This window comes from Grammomys surdaster, unplaced genomic scaffold (genome assembly GCF_004785775.1).
Source record: "Grammomys surdaster isolate TR1022 unplaced genomic scaffold, NIH_TR_1.0 128, whole genome shotgun sequence".
Taxonomy (NCBI): domain Eukaryota; kingdom Metazoa; phylum Chordata; class Mammalia; order Rodentia; family Muridae; genus Grammomys; species Grammomys surdaster.
In genome coordinates this window covers 6,562,864-6,586,944 of record NW_021604586.1, presented here as the reverse complement: position 1 = coordinate 6,586,944, position 24,081 = coordinate 6,562,864, and the positions used below count along the sequence as shown (strand labels likewise).

Sequence of the window (24,081 nt, the reverse complement as noted above, 5' to 3'; positions counted from 1 at the left end):
AGCATCATTGTCCATTGCTGGCCTATCAGGATGCTGCCAACGAGTAAAAACAAGGACCCTGAACTATGCACACAGGATCTTCCTCCTCTACTATTTCCTTCTCAGACACTTGCAGAGTAGAGCCCCGGTCATGTAAGACATCTTTGTGGTAGGTGCCTGAGCCTCTGGTCAGGCCAGGTGGACCATGTTTTGATGTTCCCAAGAACCTCCATTCCTCTGCCTCCCGATGCACCTTTCTTGGCAATGTTCCCAAGGCAGATTGCTTTCAGAGTTTCAAAGGAAACACCCCAAGCCCCTACCCTGCATCCAAAGAAGCTCCCATTCAAACTGGGTGCCGACAGGCACTGGGAGTCATTTCGCTGCTTGTGGGGAGCCACGGTAGATTTCTGTGCCCCGCCTTCAGGGATGATGAGCTGGCTCCCTGACCACCCCCTCCATATTGGATGGCCACATCTGGCCACAGCCCCGGTTCCAACGTACTGAAGGCCCTGCCACCCGCCTGCAGCTCCTGAACTGCATCATGGACATGGTGGAGAAGACACGGCGGTCCCTCACTGTGCTGCGCCGGTGCCAGGAGGCCGACCGTGAGGAACTCAACCACTGGATCCGGTGCTACAGTGACTCTGAGGAGGGAAAGAAGGGCCCCACCCCCATCTCTGCCCGGTCCCTCAACAGCTGCAGTGGCCCTGAGGGGTCTCAGCTAGGTGTGTACCAAGGAAGAACATGGAGGACCTGTAGTGAGAGGTTGCTATCCCCACACAGTCTCTGCCACTAATTCCCCAGAAAGGTAGCCAACACTCAGTCCTTACTTAAACAGAGAGCTTCACTTGGAAAGGGGAGGGGTCTTTCCCATGGCAGAAAGATATACCTGGTCTGCTAGGGAGCCTGGACCTCCCAGATTCTGGTAGGTACAGGCCAAGCTTAGGAAGAGGCACCTAGAAGCTTCTGTTTACCCATCCATCATAGCGGTGACCACAGAGATGGGGGGGGGGATCCAGGACATGCCCAGATCCCAGCCTGAATCCATGTTCACTGTAGAGTATGCCACTCGAATCCCCCCATTCTCCTGGAGGCATGGGAAGCCCTCTTTCCCAGGGGAATAAATACTTCTTGCCTTCAAACCCTGGCCAAAGTAGAAGGAAACCCAGTATGGAAGAAGGCAACTGATAGCCACACCTTGTGTATGACACTGTACCCTGTCCCCTTATTTCAGACATTCACCGGGACTTCACACCCAGAACCCTGTCTGGCTATATGCCTGAAGAGATCTGGAGGAAGGCCGGTGAGTCGGACAGACCCTGGGAACAACCGTAAGAAGTGTCTGTGACTCAGATGGTCTCCACACACACACAGCAAATTTGGGATTTACACATTGGGCCACACACGGGAGTATATACAAAATGCATGTTCATGCGCATGTGCACGCGCGGACACACACACAGAATGAGAGAGAGAGAGAATATGAATCAGGTATTTACAGGTATTTACGCCAGGGTTCACATAGTGTACTTCTGGCTCCCTGTGGATAAGTAGGCTCAAGCAAAGCCAAAGAACAGACCTGTTGTTCTCAAAGCAGGTCCCTCACAGCAATGACTTGCCTGAAGCCTGTTAGAACAGAATCCTGGACACTACCAGAAGCTGCTAGACCATACTGTGGGTAGGTCTGGTCCTCACTCTCTGAAGATGCACATCAGAGTAAGAACCATGATGCTGGCAGGTGGAGGTTGAACTTTGGAAAGTTTGCCCATGGCTCTATTCCTTGTGACCAGGGTTGCACATGTGTGCCCAGGACTCACACATTCACCCACATACCTCTCAGCAAAGGAGTGGAGTCATTGACTTGTGCCTTTGTGTGCACATACGAAATGTGTGGTAGGCATGTGTGCACATAACTGCATTTAGGCTTCTACCCAAATCACGAGTGTAGAGGGTTCAGAACTCCAGGGAAGCCAGCCTGGGTGACTATTGTGTGACCATCACCCTACGTGTGTGCTTCACAGAAGAGGCTGTGAATGAGGTGAAGCGTCAGGCGATGTCAGAACTACAGAAAGCCGTGTCGGATGCGGAGCGCAAAGCCCATGAACTCATCACCACGGAGCGTGCCAAGATGGAACGAGCCCTGGCTGAGGCCAAGCGACAGGCCTCAGAGGATGCCCTGACTGTCATCAACCAGCAAGAGGACTCCAGTGAGGTAGGCCCACCAGCCTCCAGCTACACTGTAGAGTGACCAAACCTGGGTTGGAACACCATACTTGTACAACCTCGAGGCCTCACGAGCTCTCTGCTCTCAGTGGCCATGACTGTCACAGGTGCCACAAGCGAGCGTGCAGCCTGTTCAGCTCTGACTGTCAGTAAATATATGTGAGGCCTGGTAAGGCCTTCCCAACCTGCAGGAGCAGTAACTGAAGGTCTAGAGTTGAATGGTTTGTGTGGAGTCCGACAGACACATGATGAGCCTCATATTACACTGAAACTAGTTGATGTCAAACCCTCTGTCCTTTAACTTGTGAAAGCAAGAGGTTTAAGAGACTTTTCAGGACCTCAGGGCCTCCTGCCTTAGCTTCTGGCATGCTGGTAAATGGCTCAATGACCAGGAAGAAGAAAGTCAGGGGAGCTGACCTTGTGCACCCGATGTCTGAGCACTGGGCTCCATCCAGCAGGGTGGGTGAAGGAAGACTTTCTGAAGACTTCCCTCTGCTCCCAAAGTTTGGTCGGAAGGACATCAAAGGAAAAGGAGAAGCTCTTCTGGGGAAGTCATTGGTAGGATGCCCTTTAAGAAGGGCCAGGTCTCCGACACTGGAGAAACAAAGCCAGGTAGATCTTAGAGCCCACTGGTCCACCATATTAGCCCAGGTGATTAGCCAATGAGAGACCCTGTCTTAAAATAAGGTTGACGCTGCTCAGGAATAATATCAGATATTGTCTTCCGGCCTCTACCTGCATGCATATATGTACCCACACACTCATGTGCTCGTGCACACAAACATACACATACAGGATCTCGGAGCTGTCATGAGATGGGCAAAGAACCAACCAGAGTGTTGGGTATTTGGAGGTGAGGATAGCACCTCACTAAATGTGACATCCGGGGAAGGCGCACAAAGAGCCCTCCTGATGGAGAGGCCAGCAAGGCCTATGTGAGTGGAGCAGGTGAGGTCAGCCGGCAGTGAGGAGGGCAGAGACTTCAGAAGCCAACTAGGGACAAGCAGTAGGCTTTGACTCCTGAAGCAGGGACAGCCTCCCAGTTCCATGGCCCTGCCACCTTCCAGGGATCTCCAGCCATCCCCTCAGAGAAATACAGTCAGAAAAGGGAATTCTGGTCCATGGCCACCTCTCCTCCCAAAGGGACTGCTGGACAGCTCAGTTACCTCTAGGGGCCTTGAGTTATTTTTTTTTGCAGCTGGGGGTGGACGCATAGCTCTCCCCTGCAAAACATAGACACCCGCACATGAACACGCAAGCACACACGCATGCACACACTCCTTTTCATCAGTGGGCAGGTTTTCTGGGCACGTGGGGACAGCCCTGTTCTGACCGTCTCCTTTGCCCTCCTCCACACCCAGAGCTGCTGGAACTGCGGACGCAAGGCCAGCGAGACTTGTAGTGGCTGTAACGCCGCACGCTACTGCGGGTCCTTCTGTCAGCACAAGGACTGGGAGAAACACCATCATGTGTGTGGCCAGAGTCTGCAGGGTCCCGCAGCTGCAGTGGCAGACCCACTGCCTGGACAGCCTGACGCCACTGCCAGCCCCAGTGAAGCCGGTTCAGCAGGGCCCTCTCGTCCCTGCTCTCCGGGCCCACCGGGCCCACTGGATGCTGCTGTGCCCCGCTGACCTCCAGATCTGACACCCAGCCCATGGACGCCATGCCCTGCCAACCTCCTGGCCCCACCGTGGCCCACCAGTTGCCTGGAGCTGGCCGTGTGGAGCCGCTGCTGCTACTGCTTCTCTCCAAAAGAAAACACAGATCCAACAAAACTGCATCCATGCAGCCCCCAGCTACCTGACAAGGTCTGCCAGGACCTCCACAGCCTCTCTCCGCAAGCACCCTCAGAAAGCACCGCAGAGTTGCAGACAGTGGCACCAGCGGGAGTGTGGCCAGCTCCGCCGCTGTCTGTCCCCTCTGTGTCTGTCTCTCTGTGACTGTGTATCTTTCTGTGTCTGCCTCTCTCTGTGTGTCTCTTGATGTCTTCATCTCCTTCTGTTTCCCTGACTCTCCTGTGTCTCTGTCTCTGTGCAGTCCACGTGATTTCTCTGACGTCAGAGAAACCTAACTGGTAGCTTTTATTTTCCATGAAGAACTTTTGGAGATTTTGTTTTGTTTTGTTGGCAAACAAGCTACTTAGAAATGGACAAAGACGACTGTGGGGTTCTCCCCATTCCTCATGAGTAAGGGAAGAAACTGTGATTTTTTTCTATCCAGAGTTGCTGTATCACCCAGCCAGCCCCGGGGGATCGGCACATACACACAGCAGAGGATGATAAGAACAATTTCGATTTCCAACTCAAGAAGCAGTTTTTGTTTCAGGTTTTATTTCATTTCTTTAATGTCAAACTCTTTGGCTTTAAGTGAAAAAAAAATGAAGAAGAAGAAGAAAAAAATCCAAAAAGGTTTTTTTTTAAAAAGCAAAGGAAACATACCTGTAAACTACCTTGCCAGCTAGCCAGCCAAGGATGCCAGACACACCTCGCTCCAAAGGAAACCCAAAAAGCAAACTCAAGAAATCAAAATCCAAAATTTATTTTTTATCACTGCCAAAGTACTTTCTTCATGGTCTCTCCACCCTGGGTTGGTTTGGATGTCAGTCTTTGGTTTTGGTTTTGATTTCCGTCAGGGGGTGTTGGGATACTGGGATTTGGTGGGTTGGGCCAAGAGGAAACCTTTTGTTCCTGTTTGACTAGCGGGCAGCATCCTTGCTGGGCAAAGCGGTCGGCAGCAAGGTCACATGACCCTCAGCAGCACATCCAGAATCCCCAGTCAGCATGAGCCTGATCGGTGTGTCCATGGGTCCCTACACTTAAGGGAGACACCTCCATCTGTTCCCACGCCTTCCTGGGGCTTCTCATAAGTCATTTCCACTTGTGAAAAAAAAAAAGTGCTAAAGTGTTCTTCCCAGAGAGAGCACAATTCCTAAATGAAACTGTGACAATCTTTTGGGTTGATTCTTGACTGCTTTTGAGAGCATAAGGAGACAGCGAATCACGCTCTCTCGGTTTTCCCTTCTCTACCTCTCTGCTCTTTCATCCCACCCTACCTCCATCTCGGCCCTGTCACCCCACCCCCAGTGTCTTGCTGTGGCTACCCTCATTTCTTTCAAACTTTTACAGAAAAAAAAGAAAAAAGGAAAAAAAAAAGCCAGCAGCCACCCGCACCCACACCTCACCTGGAAGACTCAAGCCCAGCTGTACATATCCCCGTGTTGCAAACCGAGTGTTGGTCTCCAGCCATGGGGGTGACAGTGATGCTTACTCACCTACACTCCAGCCCTTGCCCACCCTGTCCTCCACCCGCTCGACTCCCTCAAGGATTCAAGGAGGAAATGAAGGAAGAAGGCTCATGCCTGTACCAAACAAAAAGAGACAGCAGACACAGTCCAGGTCTGCACCTCTGTAGTGGCTGCAGCAAGCTGCAGGCCTAGTGTGCAATATGGGGGCTTGCTCCTGGGCCCAGGGGGCCCTGCCCAGAGCAAGGTGTGCAGCGTGTGTTAATGTGAATGTACATACTCTCCACAGAGGTCCCAACCATGGCATCAGTACCGAGGAGATGTTTGCCAAATAAAAAGAAATTAAGACAAACCACAGAAGTATGTGAAATTTAGGAAACACTTTGAAAGGAATCTGAGCTGTGGTCCTATGGGCTTGTTTGGTGGCTGGTATTTCTTCACAACTGTATAATCATTCTTTAACAGAACATTCTATGGAAGGATCCTGTTAGGCACCATCAAGCTGGTGCTACCCTGGAATGGAGCCTGACAGCAACCCTTGCTCTGAAGGCCGAGGTAGATCTCATTCCCTGGAAGGTTCCTGAGGCCTTGCCCTCCAAGGCCACAGAGATGTATTTTTGTGGGTTTCAGAGAAGCCAGGACACATGGCGGCCTCCTGCCCTTCCTTCTAGTGGACCAGTCCTCCTGAGCATCTGCCTGCGAACACTGGGTCTGTGTGCTGTGTAGAGACCTGCCTCCCGTCACAAGGAGCATCGCTGGATTCCATTCCCAACTACACCCCATGTGGTGCTTCTTGTCTCTGCTACCCCACAGCACACAGCATCCTGGCCCTTCCAGGAGGGCAGGCCAGTGACCACTGGTAGGAATGAGTTCTGGGTGACGGGGTGGTGAGCACCACGTTTGCGGGGAGTGGAGGGGACAACAAAGTTAGGCACTCAGGTTGTGCTTAAGAGCTGTAGTCTCTAGAGGTCTGAGCCAGGAGTCCTGAAGTGGCATCCCTGATGACCTATGTCTCTGGCGATAGGACTTCAGAGAGTCCCTGCTCCTATGTGGTCCAGCCATTCTGAGGCAGGTCTCAGAGGGCCACCAGTTTGCTTTAGTTCAGATACTGCCTTTCCTACCCTTACCAGCCTTACCCACCTTTTAGAAACAAGAGGGCCCCCCACAGACAACAAATGCTGCCCAGCCAAATTCCTCTCCATGAACCAGGCTACAAATTTAGGGTTCAGCAGAGACCCCCATCTATACCTTATACCCTATAATGTCTATACCCTAGCTTTTGGGAGCAATAGCCCCTCAAGGCAGCTGTCTGATGGCATTCAACCACTGTGCGTCTCTAGTGCGTGAGATTTGGCCAGCAATTGTAAACATCAAGGGTGAGAGCCTGGCAATCTGCTGGGCAGAGGTCAGGAGTCAAGGCAACTGCAGAGTCAGGGTAGCAGTGAGATGGGGCTGTGACGGGTTAGGTGAGGAAGACGGGGCTGGAAGCAGCAGACGACAATCCCAGGTGTATTGATGAGTTCACCTAAGGCAGTATCCCCTGAGGCAGCAGGGTTGGAGGATAAGGTAGGGTTGCTAAGCCAGGCGCTAAGGCCCTGGCAAAGCTGTAGGGACTGTGCTTAAACTCCAGCTACCCAAAGACCTTACAGCAAAACCGAACAACCTCAGAACTTTGGAGAGAACAGGGCCCATGGGTGTTCTTTATTGGGAGGTATACCCTGGGTGGCCATAACCACAGCCCACCCTTGGTTTCAACCTACAGTCTGCCTGGGGCAGAGCACGGTACTCCATCCCTGAATCCTGCTACCTTCTCTAGTTTACAAACCGTGGACTCAGGAACAACTAACTGCCAGACCCTGCCTCCTGGTAACCACAGCCAAACATGAACCAAACCCCGTAGGGGATGTGGCTCTCACAGAATCTTGCTCCCCCAAAACTCCAAATCAAAATGCCACTTTACTTCCTGTTCTGTGGCCAAAGCTAACCCAGGAAGGCTGAGTGGGGAGGGCAGGTAGCAGGCAGAGCTCTCAAATCCCCCCTGGCCCAGCCCAGATCCCATCTCATGACCTTGTGGATTCTTGGCACAAATCCTGTCTCTCCCAGCCCTGCCTCAAACCCAGACTGGCCTTTTCCTGAGGGCTACCGCTTCTTTCCAGCATGGTGGTCAGATCTGCGGGGGAGCGGAGGCCAGTGGTTCTCACAGCTGTATAGGATCAGGCTAGATGATACCACAGCTCAGGTCCCGCTGCCTAACAGGGGTGCCAAGGTGAGAAGAGCCAGACCCCACAGGAGGGCCCAGATGGATTCAGTCAACAGGGACATCTGTCAGAAGATCTGAGAGGGTCGCTGGTGATGGAGAAGGCTAAGAATGGGAGGCAGGGCTGTGGACGGTGTTATCTTGAGGCCACAGTGGACAGGGATCAGGATGGGCTCCAAAGTCCTCATTTAGTTTCTCCAAATAAATCATTAGGCTGACACCAAAGTACCATCCCTGGCATCCGTCTGTCCGCTCTTCCACTCCTCAGCCTAACCTCACGGACAGATCAACGCTTTCCTGAGCTCGTCCTTCTGACTTACACAGCCTTCTCCCTGTGAACCCGTTTGCCTCCGCCCATTTGTCATCCTCCATCTGCCCTTTGGACCAACTACCCCGTCTCTCTACCTTGACCCATCAGCAAATCCACCTGTCTACCTGTCTATTGTGCCATCCAAACTGTCCCTCCACCCTACCATCCCAACATACCATCCTTACATCCAAATGCTTCCCAGCCCCACGCACACACCATCCCCACACCCATGTTCCCTGTCATCTCTATCAGTACTCAGAGTTGCATCAGCCCCCTCAGTGTACCAAAGACACCAGGTCCTCCCATGCTCCTTCTCTCTGCTTGCCCTAAACTAGCCAGGGCTGCTCTAGGAATACCTACCCATGAGGCAGCATCCAATATCCCACTCCCCTACCTCCAGCACTGCCCCTCCATGGCATCCAGACACCTCCAGAGATATGAGTTCTTGCCATAGGCATTATGGACAGGTTGTACATGTTCTTCTGGCAGCTGTGACACATCTGGAGCTGCTTGGGGAGAGAAGGGAACAAGAACTGTGCTGAGAGTGGATCTGTACACCTGCTTACAAGCTCTGGAAGGCTGTGTTAGGCAGCCATATTCCCTGAAAGTAGGGCAGTCCTTGTTTCCAGGAGTCTGTCCAGAAGAGGGATCTCTGAAGAGAAGAGCAAGCCAGGGCTGGCCTCCTTTGAGACAGGAGTGCTCTCATCCTCCTGTGCCCCAGGACACTTGTACACTATTCCCATCTTCCCTGTTACGATCCAAGGGGCTCAGAGTTGGACCTGTCCAGTCTGCCCCTACTAAGTCCACTATGGTAAGGAGTATTTGCTGGGAGTTTGGGGCCATCCCCAAACTCCCCTGGTAACTCATTGCTCTTCCTGAAGCTCCTACTATGTAGGGAAGTTTCTGAAATGAGGCTGGGGAGAGACCCCTGGGTTAGCCTCATGCTGGCAAGAGGAAGAGAAAGAGAAGATAGGGAGAGAAACCTGAGGCGAGCTGGGCTCAGGGGAACCGTCTATTCCTGGAGACAGCTCACAGACGAAGCCCAGGACAGTCAACCAACAACTCACATGAGTCTCCAAATTCTAGAAAATTCTGTCTTGTGTTCTGTTCCTTTTCCTTCAATTTAGCTGGACCTTAGGGTAACAACCCAGACTAGGAAATAGGAATGCAGCATCTGACTCAAAGTATGGCTCGCTCATCACATCCTCCTGCCCCCAACCCAGACAGGAGGCCCAGCAGCCCTCAGCTCACACCATAGCTCGGGTGAGCACAGAAGCACACAGCCTGTCGGGGGAGCCACTGCCTATCCCCCTACAGGAGATGGGAGGGGAGTACTGGATGTTTTGTTCATGAAAAGCTGTGTTCACAGCCCTGCACGTCTGGGTGCTGTGACCCGCCACCTACTGCTATCTACTGCTGTCGTATATGTTTGCCCTGTGGGCCACGGATGCGGTGATCAGGTTAATTACATCTGTGTAATAAAGTAAGCGTTTGCTATGATTGCTCTGTTGCTCCTCCAGGTCATTGCGCACAGCACACCAGACCACCATGTTCAAAGACCCGGTGCACAGACAAGGGTCGTCGTGGTGTTTGGTTGTACCAGAGAAGACTTGGGGCAGACAAAGGAGGGGAACTTCAAGTTCTTGTGCTGCTGCTATATGCTTGGCAAGAAGGGTCCATCTTGGACCTTATCCTTAGGGAGTTCGGGAAAATCTTGGACCCTCAAAATGGCCCTGCGTTTCAAGGGACTGACCTATACCTTACCACTGGGGCCAAGTTCTTTGAGCTGTCCACATGAGGGAGATGGTGAGACCTGGCTGAGAAAAACAGCAAAGGCTTGAGGGACACTGCCGGCCTGGTGGGGACACTGGGTCTGAGGGAACACTGAAGGGACACTTAAGACCTGAGGGGACACTGAGAGCCTCAGGGTAGATCAGCAGAAAGACCCTTCTCTCAGTCTGCTCCTATGGCAGCTGTGTCCTAGCTAAAGGGGAGCCCCTCTAGAACCAGACACCGGCCATAATGCTTCAGGCTGCACCAGTAGCTGTCATTAATACTGTCCCAGCTTGGAACATGGTGTATTTTTGAAGGCATTGTTGGGAAGGCCAGCATCGGGGTAAGCTGTCCCTAGGCCAGGCGCCTGGCTGGAGCCCCACTGGGCCTGGTGTGTCAGCGATCTCAGGATAGCACGGAGAGGAGGAGGGTGACAAGCTTTTTCCACTGCAGACACTGAGCTCAGAGCTGAGACTGGCCAGAGCCTGAGCTCCATCCAGATAGTCTTGGGCTGGAAACAGCCTGCCATGTCCCACCTTCCACATGGAAGTACAGGAAAGATCCAGGCTGGACCCCAACAGAGCTTCATACAGAGAGATGGAGGACATGCAGGAGGACAGCAGTGGCCACATGTCTATTCCTGTCCAGCCTATCCTGTGCCACCAGCTTGTTCTCTGTGTAGACGTGGATGGTGCCCCAGAGCAGCTCTGGTCTACCAGGAAAGACTTAAGGAAATAACTTAAGCGGCTGGGGAGAGGCTAGTGGCCACTCAGTTTCTACATCTCAGGTCATGTGACTAGGCTCTACTCAGGTCACGTGACTATGCCACAGCGTCCTTCCTTTATGAGGGATAGAACCCATACCAGTTTTTATTATTATTGAGTTGTTTATGACAGGGCCTCACTCTGGATCCCAAGCTGGCCTTGAACTTGTGACCTTCCTGCCCCAGTACTGAGTATAAGCATGAACCATCACATGAAGCGTGATACAGTTTTCAGCCACTTTGGAGAATAGAACAGGTACATGAGGAGTCAGGCTAGGGTCAGAAGCCTACATTTTCCCAGGGCTGCACCAGCCACAACTGCTCCCACCTCGACCTGCCAACCCCAGGATGTGGCAGGTGTCAGCCACCAGACTTCACTTACAATGCAGCTAATCTAAACTCATCTTCTACCCGAGCCCAGATTCTCAGAGAGACTCCATTGCCTAGCCTGGGATCAGGGTCACGAAAGTGTAACTGTGGACACGAGGATATGGAGTCACCTGAAATTCCCTGTGGAGGCTTCTTAAGGTCATGTTAACACACACAGCTGACCCTGAGGCTTGACAGAGTAGCCTCAAGAAGCATCAGTGCCCATGTCTAGCCAAAAGCCACCAATACGCTTCTAGATCTCCCCCTCCCCACCTCTGCTGGAACCCCCCAAAAAGGAGTCAATGGTTGTAGGCTGGCCAGCAGTGGTCCTGGGAGTTGAGGGCAGAGAAGCAACAACTGAACAGGGCTGGAAACTGCTGTACCTGCCTGCACTGCCAAGTAGCTGTCACCCAATTTGTACAGCTCAGCCCGAGCCGTCCTTGTGGCAACAGGAACCATCTAGTGCCTGGGTTTAATGGGCTCCCATCTGAAAGGTTCCCTGACTGGAGACGGCAAGGAAAGGATCTTTGAGAAACTCGAGGGTAGAATATGGACCTCTGCCCTGGATGAGCCTAGGCCTGAGCTCTTAGCTTGCCGGGAGATGGGGGTGGGGGCGGGAGTGGGGGCTTGCTCAAACTGACCCAGTGTAACCAGACATCCACAGTGCCACCTCTCCCTGAAATCCGTCCTTTTCATAGGACAATTAGGTAACTTGAACAAGATCTGATTATCGGTCAGGTTTATTGTCAGAGCTGTGGTCAGGGCACCCAGCATGTACCATAGGACAGGCAGACTCCGGGGAGCTAACAGTGTAGCCACGCTCCTATGAGTAAGGTCCTGCCCATCCTGCTTTGGACTCGCCCACCTTTCCCTGAGTGTTTCGGGGATGCAGCTGGTGAGGAAGACAGAAACGAGATCTACAACCTTTGATCCCTCTGGTCAGTAGCCTAGCCCAAGCTGGGAGGCCTTCTTAATTTTTAGTGCTTTAGTGAGAGCACCTGGTCGGGGGAGGACTTAAAAGGGAGAGCCAAGGGGCAGAGGCAGCTGTGGAGGTGAGCAGACCAGAAGAGCCACGGTTCACCCGGCCCGCCCTCCTCGCATACCCATGTGGCCTCACCTGTGCAGTGAGCTCTTCCCGCCCCCCACGGAAGCCTGGCTCCAGACCGTCTCCTCAGATCCCGAGGCCCAAGGTTGGGGGGCCTGGGACAGGACTGAAAAGACCTCTTTGGTGCCAAGGGCTGGAAGTACAGCAGGAAGTGACAAGGAAGCAGAGGAAAATGAAGATGCGGGCTTCCTGCTCTCCCTGCTGGAGCCAGAGAATCTGGCCAAGTCCCCAGTATACAACCAGGTAGCACCCCGTCACAAACCGTGGAGGAAGGTGTGGCCCTGGGCATGGAGTGAAGGGCACAGCTGAGTAGAAGGTGAAGGGACCAGTGCTGCAGACCACAGGGGCCTCTCTGACTAGGGGGAGGGATCTTGGGCGGAAGAGGTGTCGGGCTTCTGGGGCCTTAGCTCCTAGTCCTGGGCTATGGCTACAGGAAGAACAGGGTGGTCTAGGCTGTCCCCTAATAGCTATGACTTTCTGCTGGGGCTGGCTGGCCATACCTGCCCTCCATTCTAGAGGGGCCTGCAGGACACCTCAGGCTTACTGTGGGGTGGCCAACAGGAGTTGGAGGCCATCAAGCTGAAGCTGTGGACCATGGAGCAAGCTGAGGCCCTGCAGGAGTCAGCCTGTGTAGAGAAAAAGGCCACAGAGGAAGAGAGGGCTGAGGTCAGACAGCTGCTGAGCCCTGAGACCATAGGTAGGAACCTGGGACCCTTGCTGACCCTGTGCCCAGAGGACAGATAGACAACTGTCCTTCTAAATCCTTGACTATTGAGCTAAGACTCTAAATCCAGCTGCTTTCAATGGAAAAGTACTTGGCATGGGCTCCATATGAGGACTACCGAGGGAACATTCTAGATCACACACACCATCTACAAGGTGACCTTCCCTGGGGTCATCAGGAATGGGCTCCCCGAGGAGGTCCTCCTGCTATTTCTGAGGTTCTCTCCCTACAGGCTGCTTCTTCCCTGGTATCTCCAAGGAAAATGTGGAGGCTGACCACAGATCCGTATATGTAGGCAATGTGAGTAGAAGGGGGTGCGGTCACAGCCCTCCTAGGGTGTCTGTCCCCAATTAGGGCATTAAGCTAGACAGACTCCTCAGTGACTGCCCTGGGTGGGGCTGGCTATGAGTTGAGGCAGGAGGCTGTATGGTTGTAAACACAAGTGTCTCCAAGGCCAGAGTGGGAGGCCTGGTGCAGAGGGAAGGTAAAACCCATGCGGCCAAATAGTGCCCAGGCCTTGATCATTCAGCTGAAGGTGAGGTCAAGCATTCGGGTTTTTCAACATGAGCTGAAATTAGGAGTCCCATGAGATTTCCTGCCTTTAATGGGCTGCACACCTGGCATGAGCTAATACCTGGGACCCAACCAGCTGTCCACATAGGAAACACTTAACTATCTCTCAGCACTAAACCCTGGGCAGGAGTGGGTAAACCTTCAACCCATTCCCAGCAAGGGGCCAACCAACCTTGGGGGTCCCTCCAGCCCCTTTCTGCCACAACCACCACAGCAGGAGGTAGACTGGGAGAGCTTAGCACTTACCCCAGGTGCCCTTTCTGAGAGCAGGTGGATTATGGTGGTTCAGCTGCAGAGCTGGAGGCCTACTTCAGCCCCTGTGGGGAGATTCACCGGGTCACTATCCTGTGCGACAAGTTCTCTGGACACCCTAAAGGGTCAGTGTGGGGCTACAGCAGGCTGGGCAGTGTGGGTGGGGCTGGCCCCTCACTCCTTGCTCACACCTCTATTCTCCCCCCAGCTATGCATATATAGAGTTTGCTTCGCAGAGCTCTGTCAAGGCTGCTGTGAGGATGGATGAGAGTACCTTCCGAGGTCGGGTCATCAAGGTATGCTTCCCCAGGTGTCTCCACGCCCCTGTGGGCCACCACTGAGCCTTGTACATTAACTCACAAATCCTTCAACAGGCTCAGAGAGGTTAGAGTGCCTGCCCTAGGATACATAATTACCCAGCCTGACCCTTTGGGCATCTTAGCTGGGTGGGTATTGATCACAGGAAGTGAAGGAAGCTCTCAGCCCCGGGGTGGAGCTTGGAGTGGGTGGAGCTTGGAGTGGGTGGAGCTTGGAGTGGGTGGGGCCTGGGGGAATGGGACAGATTCATCCACAAGAAGACGCTGTTCCTAACCAGTATGTGGTGTGATCACAGTTACCTCCAAGTGAAAGTGGAGGGATTTTAGCCTAAATGATATCACAAAGTCAGGAACCCCAAGCCCTAGTCTCAGCCACCCTGGCAAGAAGGTGCAGAACAGTGTCTTGGACCATGGCATGGGTTCCATCCAGGTACTTCCCAAAAGAACCAACTTCCCAGGAATCAGCTCCACAGACCGTGGTGGGCTGCGGACACACTCGGGCAGCAGGGCTGCCTTCCTGCACGGTAGCCTCCATCGAAAACCTCGGTTAAGACCCCACGGACAGAGCCGGTAAGTGGGCCCAAGTGGAATTCCGAGTCTGCAGATCTGAGCAGCAAGGTTCTTGGAGCCTGACCCTGATGCTGGCTCTAGCCAGTCTGGAAGTGTCATGCTAAGGGAGGACTGTTGTCCCTCACATGAGCCTTAACTGGTCAGGGACCTTGGCAAGGGGCTGAGGGGAAGGACTCATGGTTTCTAGCCTGAAGTATAGGCTAACTAGTACAAATAAGGCTGCCGGGAGCCCATGGGACACATGTGACCAATTCTAGCCCCAGGCTTCTCTCCTTCTCTGGAGCCACCCCCTCAAGAAAGCAAGGAGTCCGAGAAGGGGTCCTCAACAGTTCCTGGGCAGCTTGGTGGTCACTTTAACCCTTGCCCTGACGTTCTCCGGGCCTATCCACTCTGAAGGCAACTGAGCTGCCTTTGTTCTCCCCCAACCCCCAACTCTCTGCAGGGGCCGTGGACGAGCCTCGCCGTGGTTCTCGCCATACTGAAAGGATAGCCCAGATTTTAAAATGGGGCCAGGAGCTGGGTCAGGAATAAACTGCTGTCTCTTTCACTCACTCCAGACGGGTCTTGAAGCCTGGCACCCGACAAGGGCCTTTAAAGGTGCCTAGATCACCAGGTCCCAGTGGGAAGGCATTGGGCAGTGGGAAGGATTCAGAGGGGGAGAGAAGATCTCAGAGTAAACTGGGATTGGGCATACTCAAGTAATTTTAAAGAAAAATAGACGTGTGTTAATAGTAAAATATAAATTATTAAACTTGAATATATTTTAAGAGCATGTAACCAGTCTCATTTCTTTTTTCTTTTTCTTTTTGTTTTGTTTTTTTTTGTTTGTTTGTTTTATTTTTCAAATCAGGGTTTCTCTGTGTAGCCCAGGCTGTCCTGGAACTCACTCTGTAGACCAGACTGGCCTTGAACTCAGAAATCTGCCTGCCTCTGCCTCCCAAGTGCTGGGATTAAAGGCGTGCGCCACCACCGCCCTGCACCAGTCTCCTTTCTTGATTCTCCCTCAGACACAGGTTTGCACTGCCCTTTCTCCATGGCTCCCCACACAGAGGGTGGTAATGGGATATGGCCATGAGTCCAGAAAAGGGGGCTCTGGCTCAGCCTTCTGATTCAACAAAATGTGAGCAAAGTTCCACCCCCGTAATTCTTCCTTCATCCCCCAAACTGACTCTCTACATATGCCAGAATTTCACCTCCATCCTTCCCTGGAAGTTATCTGAGCTGGTTAGCTCAAGAAGCAGAAGTGGGGTCTCTGTGCTGAACTCTGTGTGTGTATGTGTGTGTGTATCTGAGTGTATGTCTATATATGTCTGAGTGTGTGTGTTTGTGCGTGTCTGAGTGTGTCTGTGTGTGTCTGTGAATGTATTTGTGTGTCTGTGTCTGAGTGTCTATGAATGTGTGAGTGTGTGCGTTTGTGTGTGCATGTGTGTGTATCTAGCAACGACAGGCCACTCTGCTCTGCCACTGTCCTCAGGAAGAGAGCTGGTCAGGCCCAGGTCTGCCTGGTGCATGCACTTGTCCGCACTTACCACAGTGTCATGTGTTAACATCGTTCTTTAAGCCCCAGTAGAGCTGCCATGTGCCCCTGCTCCCAGCACCAGGAGACTGCTCTGAAAACAGGCTGTGCCCTTTTCTAGGCTCCATCCATGCTTGATCTCACCAAGCCATTCTCACATGTCCCCTGTCCTCAGTGGAGATAGCACTACCCACAAAATGCAACCACATCTTCACCTCCAAAGCCCGAAGGCAGCCTGTGACCTTATTTAAAAGGATCGCTGAAGAAATATAAGAATTAACTCCAGAGCCAGGTGTGGTGGTGCACGCCTTTAATCTCAGCACTCAAAAGGCAGAGACAGGCAGATCTATTGGTCTAAGGCCAGCCTGGTCTACAGAGTGAGTTCCAGGACAGCCAGGGCTACACAGTAAGATCCTGTCATCATCACCATCACAATAACAACTACTCCAGGAGCATCCCAAACTGCCCATTGGACCACACAGACAACAGCAGGTGAGGCCTGGGACAACTGTGAAGAAGAGAAGCAGACCCTGAGCTGAGGCTTGCAATGAGTCCCTGCAGCTCCAGGAGCTGGCCAAGGCCTAGAGTAGATTCTCTCTGGGCACGTAGGAAGTAGCCCTGCCTCCAGCCACTGTGTTAACTGGCCAAGGCCAAGTCTGCCTGTGCTATCAATAGGGTAGCCCCGTGAGCCTGGACAGCCTTGTTTACCTTTGGAAGCAATTGGTTTTATACTGACCAGCCAGGAGTGACTGCCACCTAGTGGGCAGATGGTGAACAGCAAATCGGCCCCAGAGTGCCTTGCAGGAAGAGTGGGGAGGATTCCCCAGTATCAAAGTGACCTGGCAGGGCCCTTGCCAAGGGTGAAGCCTGCTCCTCTTCACATTCCAGCTTCAGGACTTCCAAGTCCCTGGCCAGGGTCTCCTGGCAGAATATTCACTCCAAGCCTTGGGCATCTCCCACCCAGGGGATGGTTTTAGTTTTGAATCATTGCTGTCAGCTCAGTAGCTCCTGATCGTCCTCTTCCAGTATATATACATATATATAGCAAGTTCTCTTCTTGGGAAGGACCCAGGAGACCTTCCTTTCTGATGGACCCAGGTCTGTCTGAGCCAAGGACAGAGGCTGAGGTACGAACACCCCTCAGCATAGCGTCTACACAGTAAGAACCCTACCAGCCCAGCAGACTCTGCCATGTGCATTGTCGATGTCAATCCACAGCTTCCTCTCCTACAGAGTAGGGCGGCCAAGCAGCCCTGGACCCAGGTCTGTAGGGGACAGTACCAGAAGGGAAGACAGGCAGCTGCTGGCCCTACAGACTACCTGCAGCAAATCACAAGCTAACCAGAGCTGCCATCTTGCCCCTGGGGTGGACAGCCTGCCTCACAACAGCCAGGCAGTGACCATGGTCTCCAAGGCCAACCTCAGGATGAGATTCACCTGTGAGTCTGATGCCCACAGCCAGGCAAGCGGAGCACATTCTAAGCTCTGTTTGCTGAGCTCGGCAGTGAGAAGGCTCAGAATGTGCGTTTACATATAATGTCGGAAATCGCAAACAGGAGGGCTGTATTTTATTGCCTCACGTACGAGAAGCTGACGTGAGCCGTCCAGGGCTGGCGCATCAGCCCAGACTCGGGCTCCTTTCTGCTCCGTCCTCATGTCTGCAAGTCCTCATCTTGGCTTCATGGTCTCAGGAGGGAGGCCTAACCTCCCACTTCCAGGAAGGGAGAAAGCAGACAGCCTCGCGTGTTCTACACATCCAGCCGGACCTACTTTTAAAGTACCTTTCCTGCAGGTTTCTCCCAACACCATCCTTAACTGTCCGTCCTGTTGTGAAAGGGAGGGGGGCAAATGGCGTTTAGCCAAGTTTCTCCAGTAAACCTGAGGTTCTGTCTGTGAGGAGGGAAGAGAAGGGTACTGGGGAACAAGATCCAGTTCCCAGTGCAGCTAATACTCAGGGAGGATGACCTCCCTTGAGAACTCAAGATCCCAAGACTCCACCTGACTGCGGCTCCTCCCTTCCCTTGCCAACCCCAACCTCCTGCTAAAGCCTTTAACCAAGCACGTCTGAGCCCTGTCCACCTTCTCAAAGCGACTCCATTTGCCACTTTTGTCGGTCAGGCGAGTGGCCTGGCTTCTTTCCTTCCTGCATTTTGTAATAACCTTGTGCTCTTAGAAGCCCTGAGATGCACGAAGATGGTTTCTCCCCCACTCCATTCCTGGGACAACTCCCAGGCATGGGACACTCTACAGGGAGGGGGAGGTCCTTGGCTGATGACTTGGGAAAGCCAGAGACTCTGAAGACAGCATGGAGCGGCGACAGCTAAAGGGGACTCAGGCTCAGGACGGGTCCTCTTGGCCTCTGTCTCTCCCAGGACACCAGTATCTAGCTACAGTGTCCAATGGCACTGAAGAACCAGCTTCAGGCACCAACTCTACACAGCCACAGGACTTCTGACCTGAGGAGAGCCTGGTTTGCCCTCGGGGATGCAGGGCCTAGGAGCAGCATTGGGGACCTTGCTGGCCTCCATGCTCAGACAGGAAAGGCTCCTGGAGTTTCTCCTCTGGCACATGGGAAGCAGTGGCTGCTTTAATGCTGGGTTCCACGAAGCATTACATCTTTTACCTCCTCCTGAGGCTGGCGCTGCACAGGCACTGGGCTAATGCTAGCGATGAATGGTAGGGTCAGAACGTTGCAGGCCCTTGCCCAAGATGGAAGGTGTGTGGCTGTCCACCTTGGATTGCCTCTATTCTCTGAAGCTGGCTCTAGGCTCCCCATTCCCCGAGTCCTTCTGGACCACCCACCTGCTCAGACAATGCCCCCCCCCACCCCACCCCACCCCCGCAGCCTCCTGTCCTCAGCATCCTCCCTCACACCATCCGGCTACGATCACAACCCCTGCATCGCTCCAGAGTCTTCTGAGACCAGCTAGCAGGTCCTCAGCTGAGCTCTCTCTGCTGACACAGGACAAAGTAGATCTCATCTTGGGAGGCCTTTAGTAGAAAGGACACAGGGCACACAGCCCTGCCTGCAGGTTACACTCAGCGGAAAGGGAATAAATAAGTATCATCCAACAGAGGTGAACACAGGCGTCTCTTCCAGATGACTTGGGCAGAGAACCCCACTCAGCACACCTGGACCATCATTGAAGTTACCATGGTATCAAAGGCCCTGAGAAGAGAATCCAGATTTAGAGCAGGACAGGCTATGGCCCTGCCCGACCAGATGCTTAGGACTCTGGGGCTCTTCTAGGGTTCAGGGAAGCAGAGTGTATATCCACCATATTGGGCAGTGACCCCTACCTCCTGACTCCATCATCCCTGCACAGCCTCCACAGGACTGTTACTCCATAGATTTTCCCCAACATGTCTCCCACAGTGAGGTCCACAGGGAGCAGGCAGTGCTACCTTTGCCCTGCACGGCTTAGGAACACCTGGGTTCTCTGTCTTAGGATCTAGGTGGACCCAAAACACTCGGATGTCTCAACCAAAGGTGTCACTAACGGGCCTTCCTGAGCCACCTGTCAACTGAAAGCAGCTCCTTGGGCACAGTCCTTGAAAAAGAGGATTCGGGAAGCAGGTTTGTACTGCCTGCGTATGAAGTCCACACCTCCTGATGGAGCACCTGCCTGAGGTCTATCCAGCTGGAGGGGAGACACCCAAGCCCAACGTGAAAGGCACACCAAGCAACAACGGGAGGGCATTGCCTCTGTAAAGGGTATGGCCACAGCATGAGCCCTTGCTGAGCCTTCTGTGGGGCCTCAGGTACCCACAGACAAACCGGGGAGACCAGATGGGTGAGCCATGGCCCAATCTGCGTGAACACACTACAGGTTTGTGTCAGCTCTAATTTAGAAAACCGGGGCTGGCTGCTTTGAAATAGTGACCTTAGGACAGTACTCATGGCTCCCTTCCTTTCCTAATGACCATGTTATCAAAAAGCAGACCCCACCTCGACTGGATGCGGTCTCCTGGGTTGTAGAAAGGGTTGCACATCACGTCTGTGTAAGAGTTATGCAGCTTCCGGAACATCTAAAAGAAGAACAGAACACGGTTTAGACGAATGTTGCAGCCCCAGTGAGGAAAGGGAAGAGCAAACACCCAGCTCAACCCTCTGCACTTACACTGCGGATCTCATTGTCCCGAAGGGCTGTGTTGGAGGAATCTACCACCATGACAAATTTCACCTTGGAATTGGTCACATAGCCGTACCTGCATGGCTAGTTAAGGAGCCAGCTTTGGCACGGAGGCTGTTATGAAGGCATACGACACACACCACATCACAACCAAGAGCCTGCAAGCCTGGAGAACCTTGTGAACCCTCATTTCTGAGAACCCTAGCACCTCGAGTCAGAGGACGTGCACATGCAGGGGTGGCTAAGCGGTAACCACGCAGGTGTGCACCTAAACTGGAAACGGATCTGCCTCTTTTTGAACTGATCCTGGGCCTGGGATATTAACTTTTGCCATCAGAGTGTTAACACAGTGACTCCTACGCCAATGTCACTGTGGGTAGGCTACAATTAGTCCCCATGCGAATGTCCTTGGATTCTATGGTCTTAATCGTTTGTCCAAAAGGAATGGCTAAGAGTTTACAGTGTCACATGAAACTGACCCTAACAACAGTCTCATGAAACAATCACCCTTGATTCAAAGATGGCAGCCTCAAGTGAGCACACAGAAGCCCAGATTCCCACTTTGTCAACTTGCATCCTCCTGGATGCTCGGCCTTGCTTTTCCAGTGACTTTTCCAATTAAAGGGAGAAAATGTTTAGAGGCCTCTGTTAACAATCAGGCCACCTGCCTTCCTGACCAGCTGGAAGCCCTCACAGTTTTTCTTTGCCAGTGTTTCCTCCCAGACCCTGCTCTGTGAGTGTGGGGTCAGTGCTGAGCAGTGGTGGATACACCTTGTAGTCCTCAGTTGGGTAGAGCAGGCCCAGGTACAGCTCCCTCTGGTCCACCAGCGCTTTCCCCATGGCAGAGATCTTCTCATCCACCACATCCAGAGATGTGTGCACCATGTAGTGGAACTTGAGTTCATTTTCTGTGGGAGTGCTTCGTATGTACAGAGGGTAATTCTGCAAGGAGAGACGGCGATCCGCCGAGTGAGTGGCGGCTCTAAAGACGATGTAAGAGCACTCCTAAGGTGTGCTCTCAGCCTGCCAACAACTCAACTTCTCCAAGAGCTTGACGCACCGTGGCAGGCTGCCTTCAGGAACATAACCTAACATAACCTAAGGAGGACTGTATGCCATCTGCAGAGAGTGGACTGGAGATATTATAACTGGGTGGCGTGGCATTTGCCTGACATGCACAGGGCCCTAAGTCCAGTTCCCAGTACCAAGAAGAAAAACAATATTGGACCAGAAATGTTGCTTGGTGATGGAGTGCTTGAGTCGCAGCATTAAGCCCTAGTTCTCTCACCTGTACCAGAAAGGAGGAGGAAGAAGAGGAGGGAAAGGCAGAGGAAGAGAGGACGGAAGTAGTAGAGGCAAATGCACAGGGAAAGGGAGTGAGCAGAAATGACCCCGGAATGCCAACTTTAACACAGCCTAACAACATACTCCGACACCCCTCTTCCTAGGATCATCTCTGCCTCACCAACACACTCTATAGTGTCATCCCAACTCCAGAGACACTAGCTATTTCTAAATGTGCCACACTACGGCAGCGGTCTGTTTCTCAGTGCTTTGAGCCTCAGCTCAAACCTTCCCCTTTACACATCTGACCATCCTAAGCCCACAGTCAAAAACTTCACTCCTGGTCTCCCTCATCCACTGTTCACTATGCCCAGAAATCATCTGGTTTACTGTAATTGAATGAGTCTCCAAATCGGGACACTTCAGCACAGATATTGGGACTTCCTCGTGAGTTTATCAAAGCGGCAGCTGCTTTTTCAATTGAGTTTTGATTCTGATGGGCTTATTGGGGGTGTAACTCCCTCTTTCATGCTGACAGCTTCACAGAATGAAATCTCTAGTGGTAGGTCTCAGGGATAGTCTAGTGGGATACAGGCTTCATGCGACAGGATATTGTGGACCTCTGGAGCTGTCTTAGCATCCATAATCAGCTTTCCAGAAGAAAATGAATATACGTTGGCCAGCAAGGAGATGACAGTTGGGAAGAGAGGATACAAAGAGGATGTCTAGAGGTTTGCAGGTCTTCGCAGTGATTGGAGAAGTAGGGTGCAAAAGGCATGAAGGGGACTATCCTAAAGCAAAGAAAAGCACTTGGATTCTAGGCTTACACGAGCCGCGCCAGGCTTATATTTAAATAGCACCGGCTGGGCAGCCAGGGGACGGTCCGGAAGGCGGGGCAGAAAGACCGGACGCGGAAGGCAGCTGAGGCCGTGAAAAGAACGCGCAGAGCGAAGGGTGGAAAGCTGCAGCGACCGGCTAAGCTTCCCGGAAGATCTCGAAACCTGGAGCCCGAGGCCTGCAAGCTGGCGGCAGACGGCTGTCAGCTGTCAGCGAGAGCGGGCAGGAAAGATCCTGATCATAGAGCCTGGCTGAAGGCTTGGGGAACTCAGAGTTGATAAGATCGAGGCCCGCCACCCGCCGTCCGCCGCCCGCCGCCCGCCACTCGCAGCTTCACACGCACCTCCTTGGCGATCACCGCGATGCACACCGCCATATTGGCAGGCTGTGCGCCGCATCATGTGACCCGATGTGGGACAGGCCCCGCCCATTCCCCCCGCCCGCCTCGGCTCAGACCCCGCCTCTCTTTACCATGTCTCCGCCCTGCCCCTCAGGTCCGGCCTTGGTCCCGCCCCTTTCCCGTAAGGCCCAGCCCACTCTTCTTGTCACTCAGGCGGCCTAGGCCCCACCTTTTTCCTCTTTTCCCTCGGCCCTGCCCCTCCTCTCATTCTGCAGCCAGGGGCCGCCCTACAGTCCAAAAGGAACCCTGCGGGCTGGGGACTGGGTCTGGGCTCCCCAGCGGGAACTTGGTTTGCTATGGCGGCCTGTACCACAGCGATCATGGCCCAGCAGCTGCTGCTGCTACTGAGTGCTCTAGGACTCTCGACTGCAGGTGCTCCGCAGCCCCCCAACATCGTGCTACTGCTCATGGACGATGTAAGTGGGGCCGAGCGGCGGGGGGACGCGGAAAACACAGGGCAGCCACACAGCGGATGAACCACTGTTCACCCAGGCCGGGACCCGCGTGTCACATCTCTCACTGTTTCCGCAGTGGGGGTAGGTGTTCAGGGAGGCCCTTTTCTCCTTACTTCCCCTCCCAGGAGGGGACTAACATTCGCCTCCCCTCAACAGGTGGCCTTGCTCAGTGCCTACCTCCAGCCTGACCTCTAGGGGAACTCTGAGCAAAGTCAGCCATGGAATGTCACCTGGGGGCGGGGACAGGTGTGCAGTCTGTGATCATTTATGAATTCTGCCCTGGGGCAGAGCTCCCTCAGTGTCCCTGTCTGAGGGATCTATCTCCCTGAAGTGACATGAAAGCTTAGAAATTAGTCGCATAGAACACTAGATGAGATAGAACTATCTAAACTGGACTGGACCCTGTCTTCCTCTCAGACTCAGCCTGCCAGCCCCTGTGCCCTGAGACACACACTATAGAGTGGTACCTGCCGGCTATTGTTAGAATCGGAGACACATCCAGTTCAGGATGATTTGGAACAAATCAGAGGCTAATACCTGCAGAGGCTAATTAATAGCCAAACCAGCCCCCCCACAGGGCCTTCAGACCAGTGCCCATCCATACAAAAAGGGGAGAGTGATGCTGTCTAGCGGTCTGCAGGCCCATCGGAATAGAGTGGTGCTGTGTATGGAAAATAAGTTGGATTTTAGAGACTTAGTAGGAGAAAAAGAAAGCAAACATCCCACTTGATAAACATTAGGTAACTGGTTCTTTATTAGGAAGAAAAATATATACCTAAAAAGTCCTGTACATAAGTCTCATCACCATGGAAACCCTTTCCGGCTTCTATGTTCACTCTCTGAATGCCTGGCTCCTCAGGCTCCTGTCCTGGTTGCTGACAGCAGACTTTGCACAGTAATGCGTACTACTGAAGATATATATATATATATATAAATATATATATATATATATATATCTGTATGTATACATATATATATATATAAATTATACACACACACA

At 52.9% G+C, this 24,081-nt stretch overlaps 4 protein-coding genes across 10 annotated transcripts in view; 3 read left to right on the top strand and 1 right to left on the bottom strand.

Moving 5' to 3' along the window:
• Positions 1 to 9,510, top strand: part of Cbfa2t3 (CBFA2/RUNX1 translocation partner 3) — a 74,729-nt gene extending 65,219 nt beyond the window's left edge. For all 6 annotated transcript variants that reach the window (XM_028752483.1, XM_028752467.1, XM_028752498.1 and 3 more), the window contains 4 exons: positions 506 to 704; positions 1,214 to 1,282; positions 2,001 to 2,191; positions 3,564 to 9,510. In XM_028752483.1, coding sequence (XP_028608316.1) covers positions 506 to 704; positions 1,214 to 1,282; positions 2,001 to 2,191; positions 3,564 to 3,833 — 729 coding nt within the window. In that variant the 3' untranslated portion in view covers positions 3,834 to 9,510. The remainder of the gene's footprint in view (positions 1 to 505; positions 705 to 1,213; positions 1,283 to 2,000; positions 2,192 to 3,563) is intronic.
• A 2,466-nt stretch (positions 9,511 to 11,976) lies between these two features.
• Positions 11,977 to 15,233, top strand: Pabpn1l (poly(A) binding protein nuclear 1 like, cytoplasmic). Its single transcript, XM_028753756.1, has 7 exons — positions 11,977 to 12,263; positions 12,582 to 12,717; positions 12,977 to 13,044; positions 13,588 to 13,694; positions 13,778 to 13,865; positions 14,317 to 14,456; positions 14,899 to 15,233. The coding sequence occupies exons 1-7, from the start codon at positions 12,021 to 12,023 to the stop codon at positions 14,936 to 14,938; spliced, it is 822 nt and encodes a 273-aa protein (XP_028609589.1). The 5' UTR covers positions 11,977 to 12,020; the 3' UTR covers positions 14,939 to 15,233.
• Positions 15,234 to 18,947: 3,714 nt separating this feature from the next.
• On the bottom strand, positions 18,948 to 22,637 carry Trappc2l (trafficking protein particle complex 2 like). The gene is made up of 5 exons (XM_028753392.1): positions 22,570 to 22,637; positions 20,875 to 21,047; positions 20,094 to 20,181; positions 19,922 to 20,001; positions 18,948 to 19,141 (listed from the first exon to the last, which is right to left on the bottom strand). The coding sequence occupies exons 1-5, from the start codon at positions 22,600 to 22,602 to the stop codon at positions 19,096 to 19,098; spliced, it is 420 nt and encodes a 139-aa protein (XP_028609225.1). The 5' UTR covers positions 22,603 to 22,637; the 3' UTR covers positions 18,948 to 19,095.
• A 192-nt stretch (positions 22,638 to 22,829) lies between these two features.
• The window catches only part of Galns (galactosamine (N-acetyl)-6-sulfatase), a 30,656-nt gene continuing 29,404 nt past the window's right edge, over positions 22,830 to 24,081 (top strand). Inside the window, exon 1 of one of the 2 annotated variants that reach the window (XM_028753379.1) lies at positions 22,830 to 23,042. In XM_028753379.1, the coding sequence (XP_028609212.1) occupies positions 22,923 to 23,042 (120 nt within the window). In that variant the 5' untranslated portion in view covers positions 22,830 to 22,922. The remainder of the gene's footprint in view (positions 23,043 to 24,081) is intronic. The other variant, XM_028753381.1, reaches the window with a different exon arrangement.

Bases quoted from the DNA above. Each gene is read 5' to 3' on its own strand.
- Trappc2l (XM_028753392.1), bottom strand. From the start codon at position 22,602: ATGGCGGTGTGCATCGCGGTGATCGCCAAGGAG. The intron at 21,048-22,569 runs GTGCGTGTGAAG...CTCTCCTTGCAG, and splicing joins TCGCGGTGATCGCCAAGGAG to AATTACCCTCTGTACATACG. The intron at 20,182-20,874 runs GTATCCACCACT...CTAGCCATGCAG, and splicing joins CCAACTGAGGACTACAAGGT to GTACGGCTATGTGACCAATT.
- Pabpn1l (XM_028753756.1), top strand. From the start codon at position 12,021: ATGTGGCCTCACCTGTGCAGTGAGCTCTTCCCGCCCCCCACGGAAGCC. The intron at 13,695-13,777 runs GTCAGTGTGGGG...TTCTCCCCCCAG, and splicing joins TTCTCTGGACACCCTAAAGG to CTATGCATATATAGAGTTTG. The intron at 14,457-14,898 runs GTAAGTGGGCCC...AACTCTCTGCAG, and splicing joins AGACCCCACGGACAGAGCCG to GGGCCGTGGACGAGCCTCGC.